Source organism: Dromaius novaehollandiae, chromosome 4 (genome assembly GCF_036370855.1).
Source record: "Dromaius novaehollandiae isolate bDroNov1 chromosome 4, bDroNov1.hap1, whole genome shotgun sequence".
Classification (NCBI taxonomy): domain Eukaryota; kingdom Metazoa; phylum Chordata; class Aves; order Casuariiformes; family Dromaiidae; genus Dromaius; species Dromaius novaehollandiae.
In genome coordinates, this window is record NC_088101.1 from 27,293,836 (window position 1) to 27,317,451 (window position 23,616).

Sequence of the window (23,616 nt, forward strand, 5' to 3'; positions counted from 1 at the left end):
AATGCTCAAATACAAATCCCTGTGAAGTAGTTAGGATGCATTTTTTTCCTTTCAACTCTTGCACTGAGTCTGGTTTCAAATGTAACTTGAACAGCAACAATAATAGTTTTTTTTTTTTTTCCCCATAGATTTGAGGTGTAATCATGGGCGTACAAAAAACAGTGGGAGTTTTTTCATTGGCTTGAAGACATCAGATTTTATTCATGGAGTAAGATTAATTCTAACTTTAGTTACCTGAAAATTAGATATTTCCTCAAGGCTAATCCTCTGGGTTCCCCTCATGGTACATGGGGAGAGAGAGACTCCTTTACAGAGTGATTCATCTCACTCCCTTTTGCTGCACTGGCTATAGAAGGAGCCCTGCTGATCAGTTTAGACTAGATGCTCATTTTCAGGTTGCACAATTGCAAGTTCTCGTTTCAGTGTCTCAGAAAAGGCCAGTGTTTTTCATGGCTGATGCTATTCTACTCAGAAGAGGAAACATTCTGAGTTTAAAGCACAGCTCTACTTTTGAGAAAATATTTGTGTAAAAATGGTCCTACACGAGAAAATTTCTGTTTTCTGACTCTCTCAGGCTCCAGGTAAATTTTTTTCTGGGAATATGTAATGGCAAAATTAGCATCTGAAAGCAGTCTTGGTTCTTTACTCAATAAAGATGATGAAAGATTCTGTAGTAAAGTGTAACTTAATCTTTTTATTTTATTTGTATGTCTGTGTTAGTTCTGCAGGAGTAAAATCAGTTAACAGTAAGTATGTGTATGTAGAATTAATTGGGGCACAGAATTGGGAGATAAAAATTGGGAGACAGAATTTCTGCATGTTTAGGCAAAGTTTTCATACATTTCCTGACTTTACTTTTACCTATATTCTGACTGGACAATGACACAATTAGACTAGTATTTAGCCACTAGCTGTGGTGAAATTTTTTTTTGCCCTTGCTATATTGGTAGCCTGGCAGTCCTTGTTTTTCTTCTTATACATGTATGACCAGCCTTAGTTTAGATGCCTTTACATATGTGAGTGGACTAGAAATACCGGCAGTCTGATGCTCTTTATTTCCCTTTGTTGTCACTGTCTTAGGATAAATGATGTGTGTGTAGTCCGATCTGTGAATAAACTCTTTCCTATATGAAAGAAATTTTGAAAATGTAGTCCTCCTTCCTTCCTTTTCCTGCCCTGCTGTACCTCTCAGCAGTTTTTAGTCAGTCCCATAGACATGTTCCAGCAAACACTGGAGCTCTTCATGGAGGACTATAAATTGTGCACATAATCCTTCAGTAGACTAGTGCTCAGGTTAGCTGAGTGAATTTGCAATGTTATGGTTACAAGGGATTTAAGGGCATTATCTTTCCTGTGCAAATGTTATATACAAGTTCTTCAGGGATTTTCCCATATAGCTCTGGCAGCTGAAAGACAGATTGTAGAATGTGGTTTTAAAAGCAGAAGTAAGGGTTTATGCTTTTTGATACATTTTCTCAATGGGCAGTCATGTTATATGGAGATTAAACTAAAAGGAAATATATTTAAAAAATAGATTTTTGGCAGTCTTGTCCAGGGATATTTTTTCTCTTCTTGATAAATTTGTTGGTGTGTCTGTTCCCATACTCGCATTGAGAAAGTTGCCAAATCGTAGCAACTTCTTAGGAGGCACATGGAAGAACACCTCTGAACTTGTCAGCTATTGTTCTTGCCCCCAGATCTGAGGAAAACTTGGTAGTGGTCTACAGGCATCTCCAGAGTCCTGTTCCCTTCTTTTACCTGGGAAGTAAAGAACCTTTACCTAAAGACATCCCTAATCTCCCTCGGTGCTAATGGTGGTTGCTATTTTTACTGCCTGGTGCTCTCTGGTTGTGATGGATAGGAGACTTGGTTCGTTGGATCTGCCTGGTATGAAAGATGGTCTGAACAGGTGAGGGTGTGTCTGTGGGACAGTCTTTCTATGGAATAGCAGTCCTTACTAGCTGATGGCGAGGTTTCCATCTGCTAGGTAAACGGACTTCAGTTATGTTACTGTGCAGTCACGCATAACTGCAAAAAAATACGTCTGTGCTATTTTTTTTTTCTTGTATTTGAGCATCCAGTATCTTGATGTAATAGTACATCATGTATGTAGGGTGTTTGTGAGGTAATTAGGGCATTTATAAGGCCATGATGCATGAAGCGGTATAAAACATTTCCTAGCATAAGTTTGGGATTTTTGTAATTTATGAGGATGGGAAGCCATGCTGGTAAAAATTGTCATGTATAAAGCAGAAGAGCCCCTTATCTTAGAAATGTTAAACACTGGAACAACTTTTGTACCCATTGCCTGTGAAATCAGTTATGCTTCTCTTGTGGTTTCTAAAGATGGTAAATTGATTTTAAGATATGTGAAATGTTTTTTCTATGCATAAAGCTGTTAAATTTTGAAGTATGACATCTAAATACCTAGAAGTAGAAGATGCCCTGTCTAATGGCTTTAAAAAGCTGAAAGATTGTCTTCCCATACACTGTAATCATTCCATTGCCAGCCAAGCAGGAGGGCCTCATGTTGGATCTGAGAGCTGTCACAGAGGAAAATGGTCTTTGTCTTCTGGGTTTGGCCATAGTAATTTGGGAAGGAAATGCCAGATTAGCAGAGAAAGAAAAAATGTTTCCTTTTGTAAACTATTTTAAAAGGAATGACAATTTTTTGAAGCCATTTACGGGTTTATAGATTCTGGTAGAGCAAAGCTGATGGGCAAGAAAATAAGCATGATTAACTGTTTTGTTTTGTTCAGTTCATTTCCTTATGTGTTCAGTATATTCTGTTTACGAAGCCTAAGGTGTCTGTATATGTTCCTTGGTTTGAGTGGATGCTTTCTATTATTTACAGTAGTGTATAATTATACACAGACTCAGACAAATGTAGCAGTGTAGTAGAGTCTATTTTTAGGCTCAGACATTTGTGATTATGATCTAATGTGCCAACACTTAGCCAAGCTATGAGCAAGAAAATCTTATGGGGAAACAATGCTACCTACCTCATGCTTAGCATGGTATGAGAAAAGGATCATCTGTACCAGGACAAAGCGTTCTGCTGTTTCGCTTCCTCTGTCCTCTTAGTTTCCTCTGTTCTAGACAGACAGGATGAGTTAGTGAGGTAGAGCACACATTTGCTGGACTGGAACAAATTGTTTATTTTCCATTGTTTGTAATCATGCATAACTTTTTGTTTCTTTTCATTTTCTTTTTTAGTGGGATTTTCCATTTATACTCCACTGAGAACCAGTTGTTCACTGTTGCAAGCACTGCCTTCAGACTGAAGTTTGTGCCATATGTAGGATAGTCCTAGGGACCAGTCATGTATCCCTTTGCTCCAAATAGAGAGTCCATACCTATACAAGTAGCCTCTTTGACCATATGGCAAGCTAACTACCTCTGTGTTCCTCTCCTCCTGCAGGACTCTCACTGGAACAAAATACAGTGAAATGTGCTCACACAAGGAAACATGCCCACTGCTGGGCCTCCTCTGTCCCTGCCAATTGGCTGTTGATACTCATCCTTGAAAGTTTGTAGCATCTGAAAAGGAGCAAGCAAAGCTCAAGCAAATGCTGAGCTCAGAGTCAGTTTACAATAAGTTCTTGTATTCAAAACAAAACATTCCCATGCTAAAGATACTCAGCTGCTAAGCTGAGATGCTTAATGTTTTCTGAGGTACTATGTCTGAATTTTCAGTTTATCTCCATTATAACTTATGTAGTGATAAAGTTAACATTTGCTATAGGGTTTACCTCCCTTGCTTCTGCATTGCTTCTAGCAGCATGTTTTGTACCCTGCCCTGCATTTTTTTTTTGCATTGAGTATGTTTTTCAGTGTCTCAAGGCAAGGATGTGATTTTTTTCTCCCTCTCCGGCAAACCACTGTCTGTATTCTTCCCATGTTAGTAGGACTTTTCCCCCTCTCTATGGTTAGAGGTCAATTTGAAGTGCAGGGAAGAATGATTATGATAACAGGAGGAAACTGGAAGAATCATGCATTCTTTTTCAATCTGTTTTTTATTATTGTTTTAATGTAAAACATTGTTTCAATTAATGTTGACCTGTGCAATGGTGTGTGCATGCACATGCTGAAATGAATTCAGGCTTTGTTTGGAAAGCTGTGACCTCTTTATTCCTGCTTTGGATCAAGGCTGCTGCATTTCAAACCCACTACTGCTGACTGAAATTTCACTCATATACTCCTAGTAGCACCGGCAGTGACAGTCCTTAAGAATGGCGTTCCCTCTGGCATTTTTATGTGGTGTTCTCTCTCAATTTTTAAAAATAAACCTGTTCCTTTTAAGAATTCCTCATGTAATGAAAAAAAAGATAGCCGTGACACAATTAGAATGTATCAAATAGGCTTTGTGCTAAACTAATACCTGATGGGACAGATATATATATATATGGGATAGATATATACATATATATATATATATAAAATATATATCTCTAAATGAGGAAAAGAGATCTTTATCAGCTACTTGCTTTCTCTGTGACCTAACTTAAAACCATGTTATTTATTCTTTCATTTTTTTTTAAATGAGTGTGACATATGGATTGACTTCACCAGAAAGAAAATGTAGGACTCAACCTCCAATCCCCCCTGCTGAAAAGTGTTTACTGCCACAATGCTAGAAAAAGCATGCCCAGTTTGTTATTTGCTTGGATGTAAATGTTAAATCTGTGGAGATGAATCAGTGTCATCTTGCTTAAGCTTTTTGTTTTGTTTAAAATGAACGGTTTTGGAGGAAGGAAAAAAAGGGAGGGGGGAGGAAAAATGATGAAAATTGTCTGAGATGTTAAAATGAGTCAGTTATATTTTATATTTGTCCTCTGGTGACTAGGTTTTCATTTTTCTCCTTGGCCTCATGGAATGTTTTTATTTATATATCTTATTAGTTCTGGATGTTCTGCACAGGGGGAAACATGAATTACAAACCTTTTTTTCATTATTGTATTAAGAGCCTGAGTATTGAATGCAGGTGCTCAGACTCTGTCGTAATTGGCAGTTTATGGAGAGACACCAGCTGTATGGGTTCACTGGGGAGATATTGTATCTCTTCACACATTGTATATATTGTAGGAAATGGAGAATTCCTGTCATTGTCAGAAACTTTGTATGTCTGCATCTACAAGTGCCTGTATACAAAAAGACAGTAAACCACTGGAAGTTAACACCATGTCTGTTTTCATTGTGCTTTCGTGTAGCACTAATTGATGTTTTGTTTGGTTAAATATAGAAAGCATTTAATAAATTTTTGTCCTTTAATGGTCATGCATGACAAACTGGAATCATAGTAGCTGCCTCATTTTTTGTAAAACATGACAGATTATATTACATATCTGCATGCGTGTGGTATCTGAACATGCCTGTGTTTAGGATATAGGCTATATATAGTATATAAGATTATACTCATTGTGTATTAATATCCAAAATCACATATTTGAGTTTCAGTTCATAGAACAAGGCTGGAAATAGAATTATATCCAAATTATATTAGGCCTTAAAAGGCAGAATGATAGTGGGAAAACCATGCTGCTTCTGGGCATCTTCAATGGTTGGGGCTGTAGTTCCTTTTTTTGTGGAAGGCATGGGAACTTAAAGATGGCAGTTTAGTCCTGCCAGAACAGTATTGATATATTAATGTGCAAGTGAGTGGGACTTCTGAAGCTTTTGAAGGATTGAATTATAGGGGGAAGATAGGAATTGGTATTAAAATGTATAGGTATTGTACGGGAGTGATTTCGCCAGACAAAAGAGAAGGCAGAACCCCTGCCTGTGTATGTTTGAAAAGTGTGATCACTGAAAGGAAAGAAGAGCTGTTCACAGTGTTGAAAAACAATATAAAAACCAGAGAATGTTTGTCGCATATCAAGAAAAATATTGGTATCTGGCATCTTATTAGATAGCAAAGTAGAGTCCCAGTGAAAGTAACAGAAATCTCATCAGTTGCATCATTATAAGAGCAAATCATATAAGAGCTAATCATAGAGGAATGGGCAACGTTGCAAATGTCTTACATGAATTGATTTAACACCTGCTTCAAATATTTGTTATCCCTCTTCCCTCCATGCGGTTTAAAAATATGTTTAGATCAGTTTATAGACAGTTGCTGTATTTTTCCTATTAGCCTCATTTCAGGGAATTCAGGGATAAGGCTGCTTCTTTCTGTATTTTGGAGTTGAGTCAGTTTATATTCTGTCTGTGGTCATAAAATCCCCTTTTTCTTGCTCTCTCCTTATAAATATCCTGTCTATTCTTTGACATAATTAGAGCCTGGCATTGAAAAATTCTTTTGAATATAATTTCCTTTCCAGCGCTGCAGTGTGTTTTTATGTTGTACACTTGGTGTTTTTGGGAAACAGGATGAAGTCTACATGTTCTTATGTTTTTTTTGTTTTAATAGGTTTGTACGCACTGCGGAGAGCACTGGGAAAAAGAGCTAACCTACTAGATAATGAGGTGGCAGGGTCAGTGATGATTGCTTTCAATGACTTCCTGCAGGGGATGAATGATGTCAGGCCCAGCGCCATGAGGGAGGTGGCAGTTGATGTGCCAAAAGTAAGTTGTTTTCTGCAGTACACTAGCAACACTGTTAGAGCCACATTAACAGTTGCAGTTGGTGATCGACGCACCCCACCAAAAAAGATTCCCTTTCTAAAGCTGAAGTCTCAAGTTGTCAAGAAGTGTTGTGCATCATCTTTTTTGTTTACATACTTCTGTATTTATAATTCTGAAGACCCAGTTACCAAAACTTAAATTCTTAATGGATTAAAAAGAGTTGGTAGTGCAGTAGCATATCTCCTGGTCTGTAGTTGTAGGTGTTGAGTGGGTTAATGGAGTAGAAAGCCTAAGATGGCTGCTCAAGGCAGAACCTGAGTAGCTGTTGGAGCCTTTTGTAAAGCAGACACAAATTCAAGCAGAAAACAAATGTTAGCGTTTTTAACGAAAGTGTATTGAAACAAAGCTGTGAAGAGAGTGAGTGGTGTGATTTTATGTAAAGCGTGCAGTTCATTTTGCTGTGACCTGGATGTCTTCAGTGAGATTACATGGTTTTAACTGAGGGCAGAATTAGATACTGTAGCCAGGTTATCACTGCTGAGCAGTGATCACGTCAGGAACTGTCATTACCTGAACAATTCTTTTGGCAGTGCCAGCTTCAGTCATGTTTACCCCACTTACCTGTTCCACTGGTAAGTACCACTTACCCCTCCCAGTTATGTATCACAGTAGTTCATGGAGACACAACATAAACTGGACTGGGGAACTGATCTCGTTTAAGAAAAATTGGAAACAGAAAATGTTGTATTTAATCTTAGTAAATCTGTGCTCTGCAAGCAGTTGTGCCAGCTCCCCAACCTCACTAACCTCTAGAAGAAAGCATTCACATCTCATTGCACGAAGATTGGGTCATCTGGGAATTAGCTTGCACAATTATAAACGCTTATTCCCAAACCATAGCAATGAGAAATAAAACCTGTGAACAGGATGCTGCATACAGCCAGCTCGGATATCACACTTGGCTTGTTAGAAGTTTACACTGTGCAGTGAAGTGCTGGGTGGAAATACCTGGGCTGGCCCCCAGACAGCTTTTCCTGGAAATGGTGTAATGGCATCAATATCCACCAAGGCTAATTAGTTGTGCTGAGAATCAGAATTACTAATTCTCTTGTTGCTTATTGTGCTACTGGTTCTTGGACTCATGCCATTATCACTGTGCTGGGCCTTTTAAACGTACCTGCCCATTTGGAGTTAGATGGCGTGCTGCTAAGCAGTAAAATATAGATATGTATAATTGACTCACTCAAGATCCTGCAGGAAATCTGTGATAGGGAATTGAATCAGGTCTGCCTACTATTCAGGTTAGTGTTGTCCACTAAACCTTCCTGCCAGTGACATCCTCATATGTCATTTTTTTTCTTTTTTTTTTTTTTTTTTAACAACGGCTATGTCACTGGAATACTACTGAAATTCATTCCTTTATTGACAGGAAGGTAACAAGAACATAACACAGATTCCTTTTATGGTAGCAGGGCCTGCATTTTTAGAAAATGATGCATATTCCGTGAAAGTATCAAATGAATTTCAGGCCAACTACTTGTTGTCTGTGGTGAGTTTAAACTGGAATGTAAGCACAGGATCCAACAGGTTTATTCAAAAAGCGTGCCCTCCCATATCACCTACCAAGGGGGGTGCTGAAGCTCAATTTAACCATTATTCTGGGCTGCAGAACTGCCTGCCTCCAAAAACTAAGTCACCTATGCATGTTCAGAAGCAGCCTGACTATCTGGTAATAGCTGGCACAGCTGTCTGTGAAAATCAAAGCAGTGTAAGGATCCCAGCGTTGTAACCCACCAAGGCTAATTACTCCATTGCCATTTATATTTGAGGTGGGGAGGTGCCTTAAGTGGTTCAAGTCTGTGATCCCAGGAGGGATAGTGTTGCTGAGGCTGCAGCTGGGCAGCCGGGATGGTGGTGCTGCAGAAGCAAGCAAAAGGAATCTGGACTGCAGCCCCCTGCTTGCTAGGGGCTGCATGCTGGAGGCTTGGGATGTGATACGGGAACACTTGTGAACATCTGAAACTTGTTTGTGCATTTTTGCATTGTTTAGCCGTTCAAAAAAAAATTGGCTACTATGTGGTACATAGACATGTACAAGCAAAAAGGACTAAAAATCCGTTTATGGCTGTTGTTGTTAAACCTCGGTTAGTGTAGTTTAGTGTTTATTAGCAGTTAAATATGTCATGTTTTCACGTTTGTTATTATCAGAGTGCCAGTCCTTGGCATTTAATGTACTGTTATCCAGAGAATTTACATGGTTGATTTATTGTTTGGAACATGGATTGTAGCAGAAAATGTAACGCAGTTTCTAATTCCTCAGACACTTTTTTTTTTAAGAAGAGTATGCAACATTTTCTGTTGCGTGCTTCTAATACTGACTTTTAGCTATGTCTTAATCTAATTTTACAGATTCAGTTTTGCTTCTCTGGTTAAAGTTGCATGTTTAACTGCTGTGATTAAGCTGTGTGCTTGATTGATTGCGCTAACATTTGCAGTTAATTGGATGCTGAAGTACTGAGTTTGACTACAAACCCGATATCTGAGAAGCCAGATGAATGCAATCGGTGGGCAATAAATTTCTCCCATCATCTTGTGTCATTGTGACTGTCTCCTAGAACACTTCGGTGATGTTACACCTAAATGTCTACTCCCTCAGCACCTGTTGGGAAACCTTTAAAATTACGTGCTTGTCACAGAACTGGTACTAATATTAGTTGCAATTTCTATAATAAGTTCTTCCTCTTTATACATTTCCTCTCTTTCAATAGTGCTTATAGTTCATGGACTTGGGCCACTTTTCCATTCAGTACTTTATTAGTTGGCTGTTGGCCATGGTGTACTGTGATATGTTACTTATGTGCTCTGCAGTAATTTACACCAACAAAAACTGCCTTACTTACACCATTTGTTGCATTCATATTAAAATATAAAAATTATGGTTGGGGGAAAAAAAAGAAAAAGATAGTGTGAACAAGACAGGTTGCCTGAGGAAAGCTGGATTCCTGAAACTTATTTTTTTGTTTGTTTGTTTGTTTGCTTTTTTCTGGCTGATGTATCTGCATGCTCATTAGTTTGTGTAATTGCCTTGTATTGATTAATCTCCAGATACTTTCTGTCCGTAAGGGTAGGCTTTTCCCTGTCTGCTCCCCCTGCCCCAGAAGCTACCCAACTGGACAGGTAATTTTGTGGGTATACTGACTGTAACACTGTTTGTCATCGAAAACACCCATGCTAAAAATAACTTTAAGCATGAAATAAATGATCAGCTATAGGAATTTTTCCACATAGAAGACAAAAGTCTGCACTACATTAATACTACCATCTTTTCGCTGTTTATTGCAGATACATTATTTAATTGGCAGCCCACTTAGTGTGGATGCGACTTCTGGGCTGTGCAGCTGATCATAAATGTACAGGCTGAATTAAGCCGAGACTTGCATGATTTTTAACTTTGTATTTTTCAGATGGTGGGTTTTTTCGTACTTCACTGTTTTGAAGTTGCCATGTGTAAATTGAATGAAAAGAGTGCAAACAAAGTAACTTATAAATAAAGCCACAAGTAAAGGAATTTTCTTGAAGTGCTCCTTCCCTTATTATCTTGACACCTTTGTCATTTACATTTTTTTGAGGCTAGTATTGCCTCTTTTCACTGAAGGGAAATATCTGTTGTATCGTGAACTCCAAATTGTTTAGTCAATACAGAGATTGCTCTCTGAAATCTGCTGAATATTGAGTAGGCTGTAAGGAAAACTTAGTCTTCAAATCTTTCTTCAGTTTTTAGATCTTAGATTTTAGAGCTAACTGTCAGTTTAGGAGGCTAGTGAGCTAGATTGCTCTGTTGCATTCTGTTGTCTTTTTTTAATTTAAAACCTACCTGGGGTAGTAGCTAAAGCACAGGAAGAAGCTATGTGAGAAGTGAGTTGGTTGAGTGACTTGTTCAAGTCACTTTATTTCATGGTGTCTCAGGATATTTGATAACCTTTATAGAATGCTTTGCAGTCTGCTTTTGAAAAGTACTCTATGACAAAGTAGTTATTATTTTTTATTAACACATTCTTTAGCTGATTCACAACATGTGTTGTGTTGCCCTATGCTTGTAAGACCCATGGCAACCACCCACATTATATGGATAATGAAAAAACTGTCCTTGACATGTCTTGAGCTCTTTTTGTATTCCAAGCATATGCAAAATTATTGATAGGGAAAGGGCCAAAATTAAGTGAGTTTGGGAGGGTAGACGGAAAGCGAGGCTGATGCAGGTGGAGAGAAGCTGTTGTAGGTGGAAGTGCCATGGCGCGCTTTTTGGTGTTCCACATTTCTGCACCCCTTTGTGTGGCCACTTGCGCCCTGGTTGCCTTGTGCGTGGGCTGTGAGCAAGGCAAATGCAAAAGATGTGTCTCCTAGGTTCCCTGTAGTATCTTGTACTCCATTTTTACAGAACCTTTCTTGAACTTTGCTATGTGTTACAATCTTTCTAGCAGGCTGCTTTTTTGCTGCAGGGATTTAGGAGAAGCACATTGTAAATCAGGAAGCTAATACTGCAGTTGTTTGGAGTGTCGCCCTGTAGTTGCTGTTCCTCCCTCTCCTATGGGTCTTTCTGAAACTTTTGTAGAGTGCTTACCCACTTCACTCCCTTTGCTGTAATTCAACACTCAGATCTGTGTCTTTGCAGCCAAAAGATTCTGGATGAGACATCCTTTGCATGTCTGCTTTATTTCTTTATTGCTGCTGCTTAACAGCCTCTGGAGAGTTACTGTTCTGCATGGTGTTCTGAGCTCTGTTAACCTGGGGAGAGCTAAAGATTATGGCTGTAATGAAAGCTTGGTGTCTTACATGCTGTAGCAGAGCACGGTCTTTGCGTCTGTAAGCTCAGCCCTAAGGCTAGTATTTTAAACCATTTCCACAGTGACAGAGTATCACACTTCATTGCATATGTTGCAAGGCCCTTCCTTTCTGCTCATATGCAGGTAAAGATGTGCAGCTTTTTCTATGATGTGGACTATCATTTGTGTAAATCACAGTCAGGAGGTTACTGAGGTATGCAAAAACAACCCGCTGAGTTCTTCCAAACACAAATTGGCTTATATATATCTGAACATATTCTTACTTTTGAGTGTCTTACTGTTAGTGGGCTGATTTTTCCACTTACCTATATACTTTTAAAAGGAGAGAACAAATATTTTGTTTAGAACTTGACCAGCGAGTGAACATAGTGTTTTATTTGCTATTTTTACTTTTAATACCATTGCTGCTGGGGTTCTGTTTGATTCATGGTAATTAAAAATCTGCAAATGGGTTTCAGTATTCTGAAAAATAAAGCAGGACAGAAGGATACTTTCTAACTTTAGGCACTTAACTGAGATGCCTAACTTAGACAGCTCATCGCCTCTAAAGGAAAGAGGGAGAAACTGGTTGAGAAACCACCTGTCCAACTTTGAAAGAGTGTTCAGATCGTAGCTGAGTTGCCCTATGGTGGTGTCTCTCTCTCTCTTTTGAGTGTGTTGAGAGCTGAAGATACCCAGCTCAAAGTTAGATGGAAAGAATTCGTCCTGCTGTTTCCCTCTTCCCTTCCAGAGTGTGAAGTTTCTCACTGAGCTGTTTTTGCTGAATTCGGACAAACAGTTTCATTTCAAAACTCGAGAAACGCTCTCAGCCCTTTTCACCTATGTGCTACCATTCCTTTAATCTGGTTTGTTTGGATTCATGCTTGAATCATGGAACAGAGTTTTTTTTTTTCATTATACTGCTTTGAAATATCGCTTCAGAAAGATGCATCGGCAGGCTTCAGAAGCTGGCTTACAAGTTACCAGGACTGGTATGCTGCTTTGGTAATGCCCCTGCTAAAACCTTTTCTCCTTCTGCTGTTGGGTTCCTCTGCTGCATCTGATTCAGGCCTCCCTTTGCTCTAACCTTTACTGAATTTGTGTTTCTCTTCTACTCCCCCCCCCGTAAAAGAATTCTGCCTTTGGCAGATCCCTCTGCCCTCAGAGCCTTCTTAGTAGGCAATGGCTATCAGTCCTACATATTTTGTACTACCTCAGGCTTATAAAGTAATTATTTATTTAAGAACCAGAAACAGTTGGTCACTAAGAAAAATAAAAAGATTTTTTTTCTAGAGTTCCTGTAACATATTCCTAATGTGAGAGACAACATGTACTGCTGGCAGCAGATCAGCAGCTCCTCACCTTCCATTTAGCCTTTAAACCTTAACACTTAGGGGTGGTTGACCCATGTGGGTTCATCTTTTGTGTTTACTCTCTGTTATCTTTGTAATTTTCTTCTGTGTCAAAGACTGACAATTGATGAGAAGTTTTATTTGGCTTACAATTTGCTTGTACTGAGCACCACTTAAAAATTTTCTTCCTCTTCAATAACAGTCTGAATTGCCTCATTCAGTGACTTTCTCCTTTTAGTTTCCAGTCAGTGTTCTGATATCAGGGAAATAGGAATGAGGAAGAGCCAGGAGGGACAACAATTTTCAAAGTCACGAGTAAGGCTGATATGTTAGGTCTCAGTAATGTTCTGCTTGTGTTTCAAATCTATCTGACTTTCCAGAGTTGAAGTGTGATTTATGTATAATAAATTTTGGAAGAGTGTCTTAAGACAGGAGGTCAATTGATGCAGGTGCCTTTTGATGTGTTTAATATTTAACGTGGATTGGAAAGGATGCTGACAGAACAAAGAACAGGATGGGGGGATGTGGGGAAAATTCTTAGGCTTGTTTACAATTGTGCAAGGAAAAGTATAGCAGGTTTTAGATTTGTCTGCTATTTTGAATAGGTTGTATTGGTTCAAGCCTGTCTCATGTCCTTAACAGAGCAAACTTAATTGCAGTTGGTTTTGAATGTTAATTTTTTTCCTGTAGATAGTTGTCTGTTCGGTGGTTTGTTTATTTTTAAGCTTCTTGTCAAATCTCCAGTTCCCAAGTCTTGAACAGGAGTGCTAGTGTTGGAAAGTGATAAAGCCCCTAAAAAATCCTAATATTTAGTCCCATTCAACTTAATAGGATTATACAGCTAGGGTCAGTGCCTTACTGTGTCAGTTCTAAATAAAACCTTCCCGAACTCATATAGTCCTTTTCTTCAAGGAAGACATCAAAGTAATTTACAAATTCTATATCAGCAGCATGTAAAGGGGAAGTAAGTTATGATTACAGTAATGATCACAGAGGGTGTTGTTGCCTATATGATATTTTGTTGTTTTATTATTTTTCTATATTTTTATTGACCTTTGAAGTAGATACAAAGTATTTTATTTACCCCCATCATAAAGTCAGTTGTCTTGTTTAAAAGCCTTTTTGAAGAAATGACTTGTTTGAAAAAAAACAAAAATGAAAGAATGGAGACACGTTCTACATTGCTCTGTTGTCTGAATTTAGCAAAATGGTCTGCTTTGCAGGTGTCTTGGTCAGACATAGGAGGACTAGAAGATGTCAAGCTGAAATTGAAACAGGCAGTTGAATGGCCACTCAAGCATCCCGAATCCTTCATCCGAATGGGGATTCAGCCACCAAAAGGTGTGCTGCTCTATGGACCTCCTGGATGCTCTAAAACAATGATAGCAAAAGCTTTGGCTCATGAAAGTGGTCTCAACTTCTTGGCAGTGAAGGTAGGCCATTTGTTCTTGTGTTTTCTTATTTCCAGGGTAACACCTAAGTGAAGACAGTGTACTATTTGCCAGTGCTAGAGTCCAGTGGCTCTTAGTGTTTCTGATCATTATTTGTACTACAGTAAACACTTTGTGTTTTATAATGGAAAGGACCAGTGTTTTCTTTGTGTGTGTTTGTGCGTCTGTGTGTGTGTGTCTGTGTGTTTTTTCTTTTTTTTAATCAGAGCACAGAAATAATGTGTCGAATGGATGGGTAAGCTATTTAGTAGCATCTAAATGCTTTATTTTAGTGAAAAATCTAAATGATCAGAATTATTTGAAATGTTTCTTAAAATGAAAACGGCAATTCTTAAAGCACTATAAATGAAATCAACTGAGATTGGTACCTGTTTTTACTGTAAGGACTACTTACTGTAAGAATTGCTTGCATGGGAATGTTATTGTCTCCTCTCTTACATTCCTTTTCATTCCTCAGGAAAGTCGCTTTCTTTATCTTAATATTGATACTTCATTACAGGATTTTCTTGCCCTATTAGCCTGTTTTCAGAGAAAATCATTCTATTTCATCAGTTTCTCAAAAGGTTGCAAAATAACTTATACCTGGAGTACTCTTGGATAAATGGGATGTTCTTGGCATTAAGAAACACTTTAAATAGATATTTTGGAATTCACTGCCTATGAATCATTGTAATTGATTACTGTGGGGCATATGGAAAATGCATGAATGGAAGTTTAATAATAATAATACTGAGCTTCAACACATCGGAACAAAAAAAGAAGATAGAGTGATTCCACATGAGGTAGGCTTGCAGCTGTGTCAGAATGTTAATGAAGTGCAAGAAAAAAATTTAAGTATTTTCATTTTAAAAGTACCTCCTTCTTGACAGTGAGGTCATGTACACTTTTCTGTTGACCATCTCTTTACTCGCAGAGCTCTCTGTGGTAGTAGTTTCTATGCACTTCCTTTTCTGCCTGTCCTTTCAGTAACACTGTCGGTGTAGCTCTGGACCCTGTCCTCTCAGGAAGCGGAGGCACTTGCACTGACCCTTAAGCCAGCAGCCCTTCATTGCCTGTGCTTCCTGGTATTAAAGCCGTGCCTCTGGGTCACAATCATGTCAACAAGAAGAGCCTTGGAAACCTCTGCCCTTAAGAAACACGAGCCTTACTGCCTCTTCCTTACAAACAGAGTAGTTCTTTGTACTCCAGGGTTACTGGTAAACAAGGTAACCTTTTCCTCCTGTGTTGCTCAGGAAAACATTCCTTCTTTGTTTTGCCCAAAGCATTGATGCCTGAAAGGACAGGAACAACAGCAGTAGTGGTTTAAAAAAAAAAAAAAAAGTTAATAATGATTGTGTTTGCTATCATGTATTCATCAATCTAACTGCATCAGTATAAATGGCTAACATGCACTTGATTAACATTAACACAAGCCACCTTTTCCATTTGGGGTTGTGCTGGGTGTGAGTTATCCAGTAAATACACCAGTATGAAGTACTTTTATACAGTAATGCAGCATTTCTTCACTATGGATTTTCTAATGGTGCAAAAAACATTGTTATTGACAAGTGCAACAGAAGTGGCTGGCTTGGGGAAACTGCCTTTTATTCTCTGTCAGTTTAAGTACCTTGGCCTGGAACTGCCCAAATATTCAATGTACAGATGTTCCAAGAGGCACTTCTCTGGAGTATATCCAGCCACGGATATGTTGACTCCAGGAAGGGAACAGAGCCCACTTTCCCTAACTTTGCATTTGCTTCCTGGACAGAAAAGGCAACATCCATCACGTATTAAATGTGTTAAACTTCATTGCCTGTAGTGCTTTTTAAAGCACAACAGGCTTAAATTCATCTCCACTCCATGTACTCCTGCAATAAATCCAAAGTAGATGAATGTGATGAATTTTTTTAAAAAGAGAGATCTTTTTAAAGCTTGTCGTCCTGTTAATTTTCCCTTTTTCTCTTCGTTACATCTCAAAAGGCTATTCCTGTAAGTGATACCAGGCTTTTTGAAACAGAGGTGCGTTTCTCCATAATTTACTTTACGGACTTGCTTCCTCCAGTCTCTCTTGCCCCAAATAAATGATCGCGATGAAAAGTGTCTGCCATATATGCTGTACAATGTGTATACTCTCTCAGTATAATTAAGGTGGCTCAGGGTTGTGGGGTCCTTCTCAGGAGTGGACTACAGACAGAAGGAATTGCTCTGGCTGTGGGAGCCTGCTGCTGGGTGGCATCTTTCTCCTGTGTGTCTGAAACCTGAGAAGAAGCTGAGTACATTTTATGCAGCATTTATTTGGTCCAGTGATTTTTGGAAGATGGGCTTACTGTGTGTGCACAGTACATTTAATATGCATGGGCACAGTAAGTCCCACTCTATTCAACAAGCGATGGACATATTCTACTTGTGTAAATCAGCTGTACTGCTCAGGTGCAATCAGTATCTCCCTGCCCCAGCCCGGAACCAGAAAAGCTTGGCATTGCTTTTCTAGATGTGTCTGTGCAATGTCTCTTTTCAGTTTGCCCAGCTCACTCTGTTAAATAAGGTATTTCTGCTGGTTTATAAGGAATCTGTTCAAATGTGTCATTTCCATGCGTTTTTGGAAAGGCTGGTTGTCATAGTGCTGTAGGAGGCATGGCCAAATGGTGCAGCCTTAAACATACGTCTGGCTTGTCTATGGTATGGTCTGGAAGATGGGCAAAGTCTAGATGTAATTTCTGGGCAGTGGAGCTGAAGGAATAACATGATAACAGATGTTTGACGTTGCATGTTGTTCTCTCTTGAAATCTATTGTCAAGTTTGAAGGATTATTGTTAGGACGTTTGACCCTTCTGTACACATACTGTTTGATATTTAGCCAAAACTTTTTATAGTTGTATTTTTACCAAGACTAGTGACCTTTTGCTTTTCCAGAGAAAAGATTTTTTTTGTTTGTTTGTTTCTAACAAAGCAATTTTACGTATGGTTCCTGAGGGAATGGTTCATTTTTATTTTTTCACTTGACTGTTTGTCTCCCTTATACAATGTATCTGCTAAATTTACTGGGAAGGAGGTTGTCAACTACTTTACAGGGAATAGCCCTTCCTGTTCCCTCCCACTACCCCTTTCTAAATCTTTTGTAGCTCTTGATGCTCTTCAGGGTTTTAGTGGACATCTCGATTCTTTTTTTCCACCAAAAACCCTCTGTTACAGAAAGATAAATTAGTTGTTCTTATCTTCTTGGAGAGTTTTCAGTGTTTTGCAGTTGTGGATATGAGCAAGTATAAGACTATGTAAACAAATGAATTAGGATTTTTCTTTTTCTTTCCTTGGTGTTTGAACATCAGTCTTGCTTATCAGTGCTTTTTGATCTGGTTGAGTTCTTATTTCTCTCAACTTTGTATGCACTTTTGTGCTTCTCCATGCTCCTCTTGTGCAGGACCAAAAGCTTTTCCTCAGAAATGCTCATTTTATGCGTTTCTGTTACCAATGGAAACACAAAATTTATATACAGATATTGGACTTATAAATGTTAATACCATACAGGATATAATTTTCAACTTCTGCCAAGCTGATGACAGCTCTCTGTTGTGTACAACTGTCTCTGCGACATTTTTGCTTTCCATGCCATCTAGTTTTTCTGAAATTGAACATGAAGAAAGTGAAACCCTGTGTCATTGCATTGTTTCTGTGGGGTGTGTTCCCTCTTTTGACAGTCTAGTTTGTTTGGGGGGTACCTTTCTGTCCTGTTTTGACAGTTCCTGCACTTAGGGTCAGCTTTGGATGCTTTTTTGAGACATATGTTGATCAGACTGCTAAGATTTTATAGTGATAGAATATGAATATTTTTGGAGGAAACTTCTTGTATGTTGCTATATTGCATAGGTTGGTAACAAAGATAATACTTATTCTTGCATTTGTCTTGCATTTTAATTTGTTTAGATTTATTACTACTGTTCTTTTGGACATTTTTTTAGGAAATCCTATATCGTGGTTTCGTGTTAAAAATCTGATGAATATTGCTTTTCTTCATGGATTTTCTGTTGGCTTTCTGGGAAGCAACTTGCAGAGCATCTGTGTGGATTTTTTCTCTCTTATTATTACGGTATCTATGTAATTAACCTTACTAACAATTAGGAAAACCATTGGCTTTTTTGTTTTTAACCTGTTTCAGAATGAACATGGGAATCTTTTCTTGCGCTGTAAGGCTGGTAGGTGCCATCGCATTTCCTGTGGATAAGTTTCATCACACAGTGCTAAGGGGCTCGGTAGTGCCATACGGGTCAGGGGGACTGAAAAATCCTTTTGCCCTTTGAGTTGTCCATATGCCTGGGATGAGGCAGACTGGAGGGGCTGTGCATTGCTGGTGGTATCCTGCATTACCTCATACTTATTCCAAACCTGCTAATATTAGAGGGCGAGTTTCTGCTAACTTAAGGAGGCTTTGCTCAGGGCTGTATGAACAGTTGGCTTTGAGTTGTATTTTCTGTCCTACAAGCAGATTACCTGAATTTACAAAATAAGTAACAAGAAAAACTATGCAACTTCAATATACTTGTAAGGGTTTTAGAAGCTTTGGTTCTTCTCTAGCTGCTCATTGCTTTCTTATTAGAAAGCAGTATTTGTCTATTTGTCTGTTAAAATCAAAACAAAGTGAAAACTAACTTAGCGACAGTGACAAAATACAGCTTAAATTTTCAGAAAACTTAGATCTTCAAAAGATAAACCCTTTGGAATTCAGCTCTCTAAGTGAGACACACTGAGTATTGTAAACATGATGAAGCATGAAAGCAGTATTTAAAAAAACAGTGGCAAGAAGTGTTGAAGTACATTAACGCTGAACAAGCCAACAATGCCGATGTGTACTATACTGCTCTAAAATATTTGAATATTTTATATGGGTTAGGAGCTCCAACTATGGAGAAGAATTTTGTTAGAAAATATTCTTGACATTTTATTTTCTGTTACTTAAGAGCTTGGGCTGAAAGAATCTTTCTTTTCTTTTTTCAGTTAGCAGTAACTACAAAAATACACACTGTTCGCTGAGCTCTGACTTCACCATGGCTTGATTTAACTTCCTGTATCACCCTGCAGATGCTTTTGTACCACTCCCCGTGCTTGACATGTGCTTAAATTTAGTTTGTCATCCGGGTCAATTACGTCAAAATATTTTCCAATTGAAGTTTCCTCTGCTTTTCCCTTCAGCTCTTGGCTGTGGCAGCTAAACCAGATTAACGTGGCTTGGAAAGGCCGACTGCTTTACTTTGTGAAGAACTGTCACTGAATTTTTGGAAGATAGTTTAGCCTTCTGACAGGGATTTCAGCAAGCTCTTCTTGAGCTGTGTTTGTGAACAGAAGCATGAAATAAGAAAGTTCTGAGGCAGTGACTGACAGAGTAAAAAGTGTTTTTAAGGTTAAAAATGAAGGAGCGTTGTGGTTTTATGAGAAACTGTGGCAAACATTTGATAAAATCAACAAAAAAAGATGATTTACAGTAACGTATTATTTAATTAGCGGATAATGAAACTAATATGCCCTGTATTTTGAAAAATGCCTAATGTTTAAATAACACTTTCCACAAGAGATAGCAATTTGAGATAATTTAATGAACTCTCTTAATCCTAAAGCTTGAATATATTTCACTCAACTAAAAATAAAGTAAGGCATTTATGCAGTCTTACTATAAATTCCCCCCAAATGGATATGCACCCAGAAAGTCATTCTCTTTGTTTCCTTATCTGTTTTCAGTTACTTTTCAAGACTGGTTCTTATTTGCACCTAGTTTCTCTCTCTGTTAAAGTTACCCAGGGTTTGTCAGCAATTGGGACGTGGCAGGAGCAGCGATCGTGGAATCGGGTGTTGCTGGAGTAGTGAAATGCAGGCAGCCGAATATGGTTCGTGGCATGGATGGTTAATTTCATGTCGTCTTGACAGATCGTTTTTGATCCCACTTGCATCCTGCCCTGATAGTATCAAGCCTGGTCCGAGGTGGAGTAGTGGATGGCAGCCTTTCAGGTTGAAAGCTGGCACCTTGGCTAAATGTGCTCATGAATAAGAATGAGTGCTGAAAATCTGTGACAAATAGGAATGATTTGTGAAGGGCTTTCTTTGTGGATAAGGAGAGTGAGTGGGATGGGTTATCTTCTCGATCTGCTGCAGCTCTGTTTGTTATGATAGAATTTCACCTCTGACTTACTAGTGCTGTGCCTGTGCTTGCACAGCACTTCTTAAGCACGTAAAATCCTGATAAATGTGAGTTGTGGTTATGTCTGAGTGCTGAGCAGGGCCCCCTCTGGATGCACTGGTGCATGCAGTCAATTTAATTCAATGTTTATGGTGAGTTCACTCAGCACTACAAATATTGGCTTCTGTATTACATAAAGAAGCCTTGAAAGATTGTCATTGAAGTTTGTTAGTCACAGCAAAAGGGAAACAAGTCAATTCTGAGTCATGTTGATAAAGAAAAATGGAGATTGTATTTGCCTTGAGCAATTTAATTACACTGCTTTTATAAACTTAGTTGCATGGACTGCAGTTTACAGTTTTTGCCAGCCTACTCCCCTAGATACTTTGGAACCTACAAGCACCTGTTTAAATTTAAGTTTTTAAAACACCAGACGGGTGTCAACAGGTTTACTTTAAGGTCCTTTACAAAGCTGATCAGAGAGAGAGGAAGTGATTAAAATGGTGAAACTGTACTGAGCCTGAAGGTTTAAATGCTGCTTCGAGTCTGTGAATGATGCAGATTAAATCATTCAGCAACATTAAAAATGAAGAACCAGGCTTTATTCTTAACAAGCAAATATAATGCATTTTATGAGCAAATATTTTTCTCATGTGTAGCTTAACCAGTTAGCATTGTGATAGTAAATTAGCTCACTTGACTAGCACTGTTGTGGGACTGAGAAAAGAAATGAGCTGAAATGCAGATTTTAACTTCATGAAAGCTGTAGTGGTAAGGGGTGGGGTCCGGGTTCATTCATCTGAGCTGGTTTTCTACACTCCTGCAGTCTGGTGAGAAATTAGCACATCAGAGTGAGGTGGATTGCATCTGCAGGCTAGATGTCTGTCTGTCCAGATCAGTTAGCGTGAATGTCTAACTCAGATGCAGATGTCTGAATGTGGACAAATGAACCTTGCTGTAGGTACTTGTTTTGAATAGTTAAAAACTTATTTTGGCATACAGACATCTTTTTTTTTTTCCTCTTTCCCCCTTTTTTTGAGGTTCATGGTAAAGATCTCAGTTTTTAGATACTTAATTGAAAGCAAATACTAGTTATATGGCTGATATTTTAATGTCTGTTCGATCATTTCTTCTTTGAGCATAGCAAAGAAGGAATTGTGTATTGTGTATTGCAGAGTAATCTGTAGATTATGATATAAATTCTCTGATTCTGTGGGTTTTTAAAAAATCTGAATCATACTCCATAGTTAACATAGTTCAATGTGTTAGAGGCCAGAACTTTCACATCTGTTTATGGCTGTATTTTAGAACCCAATGGACAGAGCTGTGTGTTGGTGAAATTTGGAGCAGTGTCCATCTGGCTCAACAAGTATATGTCGATAACTTCCCTGATTGTCAAAACAGTAAGAAAATTATGTATAGAGGGAAGTCACTGACTAAATTTCATATCATTTGAAAGTCATTTCCTCAGTATTTTAGGTGGAAAAAATCCCCAAGTGGACCTAAGCACTGATTAGAAAAATTTCAGGGGTACCAGATTTTGCTCTTGCAGTTTAAAAACTCTTTGAGAACTTATGTCATAACCATGTGTACCTAAGCTTATCTCATGTAGAAGGCTATGTGCTGAGTTTTTGTCTTTTGTGCAGTTAATCTTTCAAGAGCTTATTCTGATCATATTTTAAATGTAAGGAATTTTCTATTTTCTTTCTCCTTTTTGAAATAAATCAATATAAGAGAAAAACCCACAACCAACCCAGACTATAAACAAGTGGAAGGTTTCATGGTAGAAGGGGAATGTCTCTTGTAAACGAGGATGGGATATTCTTTAAACAGAGCATACATGGAAACTATCTCTACTTTGAGGCTGAATAAACAAAACTCTGGATATTTCAGCAGTATAGAGTGTGCCTGAATTGGCACATTTTATACTATTAGTCTGGATTGTAACTCACAAATGGTGTGTGCTTATATGCATGGCTAAGCTACAACTACTGCTGCCAACTTCCTCCTCCAAATCTGTTGCTGCTTTTGGAGCCATTGTGCAAATGGCCAGAAGGAACAGGTTTTGTTTCTTCACATCCCTTCATATGGAAGATTGCTCGTTGCAGAACAGAACTGAGCTATGCCTCATTAAGCCCTGCCATTTGTTGCTAGGACATCTTGGTCAGCATATCAAGAGCTGCAGGCAAATTTTAAATGAATCATTATTCTTACCTCCAGGCCAAAAATGGTGTTTTACCAATTGTCACTTCGCTGACTAAGTGCAGTTCATGTCATTTGTTTTCAAAGCATTAGAAAAGCATAGAAATACAGAAGAACTCCCAGTATTTCTTGAGTGGCCACCAAGCTCTAAGCAAACTTTGTAAAAAGAGAAGATAAGCTTTGTGAAAATTGGGAACGATGCTCAGCTGTCAGCAGGTGACTTTGTGACAAATGGCCTGTAGACTGCTTGTGGTAGAGAAGCTGAGTCTTTAAAAGGACTACTGCCGATCTCAAAGGCAGGCTCATTTGGAGACAGAGTAAGGCAGAGCCTCAGCTCACGTTGGACCAGAGCTTACCCAATTCAGTTTCTCTGCCAAGCGTCTTTGAACATTTCTAGCTTTTGTGTTGTGGTTTTTGTGTTTGCATTAGACAAAATGTTTACCAATTCTTCTTCTTCTGTGTGCTCTTTCTCTTCTTTTGGAATCTTTTCCTTTATGGCCAGGTAGAATAGGAGTTGCAAGCCACTTGTAGTAAAGACCTTGGTTCTGAATGGCAGTTTTAGTATTGTTTATGAGAGGTGAACTATGAGAGCTGCCTAAAATCAACTTTCATGAAAATTCTCCATGAAGAGGCACAGGTCATTAATACATACTGGTCTTTCACACGGTGTTCCTGCTTAATGAACAGCAAAATGAGAAAAAACTTCATGTCAAAGCTTACAGCAAAACCATGCATTCAAAATAATTCCCTTTGGAAGCATTTTAAATAGTATTTATTGCTTTGATGTTGCCTTGATCGTATTTTAATGCTTAATTAAAAATAAAACTCCAAGCATCTGAAATTATATTGTACCTGAAAACTCCAAGAGGGTAGTTTTAGTTTTAAGTATTTTTTTGCTCAGACAAAAGAAGAGAAAATGTCAGACTATTTGATGTTGTCTGTCATACCAGAAGAGTGCAGTACTGGCACTGATGTGTATAATGTTGGCTTCAATGAAAATACTGATGTGAATGAAGATTACTTGTAAGAATAAGGGCATGAAAGAGAAGATCTGCAGGTTCCAAGAAAAAGTTAGTAAAAGA

At 38.4% G+C, this 23,616-nt stretch overlaps 1 protein-coding gene across 4 annotated transcripts in view; it reads left to right on the forward strand.

The window, feature by feature from the left end:
* Window positions 1–23,616, forward strand: part of AFG2A (AFG2 AAA ATPase homolog A) — a 205,723-nt gene that overhangs the window by 23,049 nt on the left and 159,058 nt on the right. For all 4 annotated transcript variants that reach the window (XM_064510666.1, XM_064510668.1, XM_064510667.1 and 1 more), the window contains exons 10-11: window positions 6,410–6,564; window positions 13,963–14,172. In XM_064510666.1, the coding sequence (XP_064366736.1) occupies window positions 6,410–6,564; window positions 13,963–14,172 (365 nt within the window). The remainder of the gene's footprint in view (window positions 1–6,409; window positions 6,565–13,962; window positions 14,173–23,616) is intronic.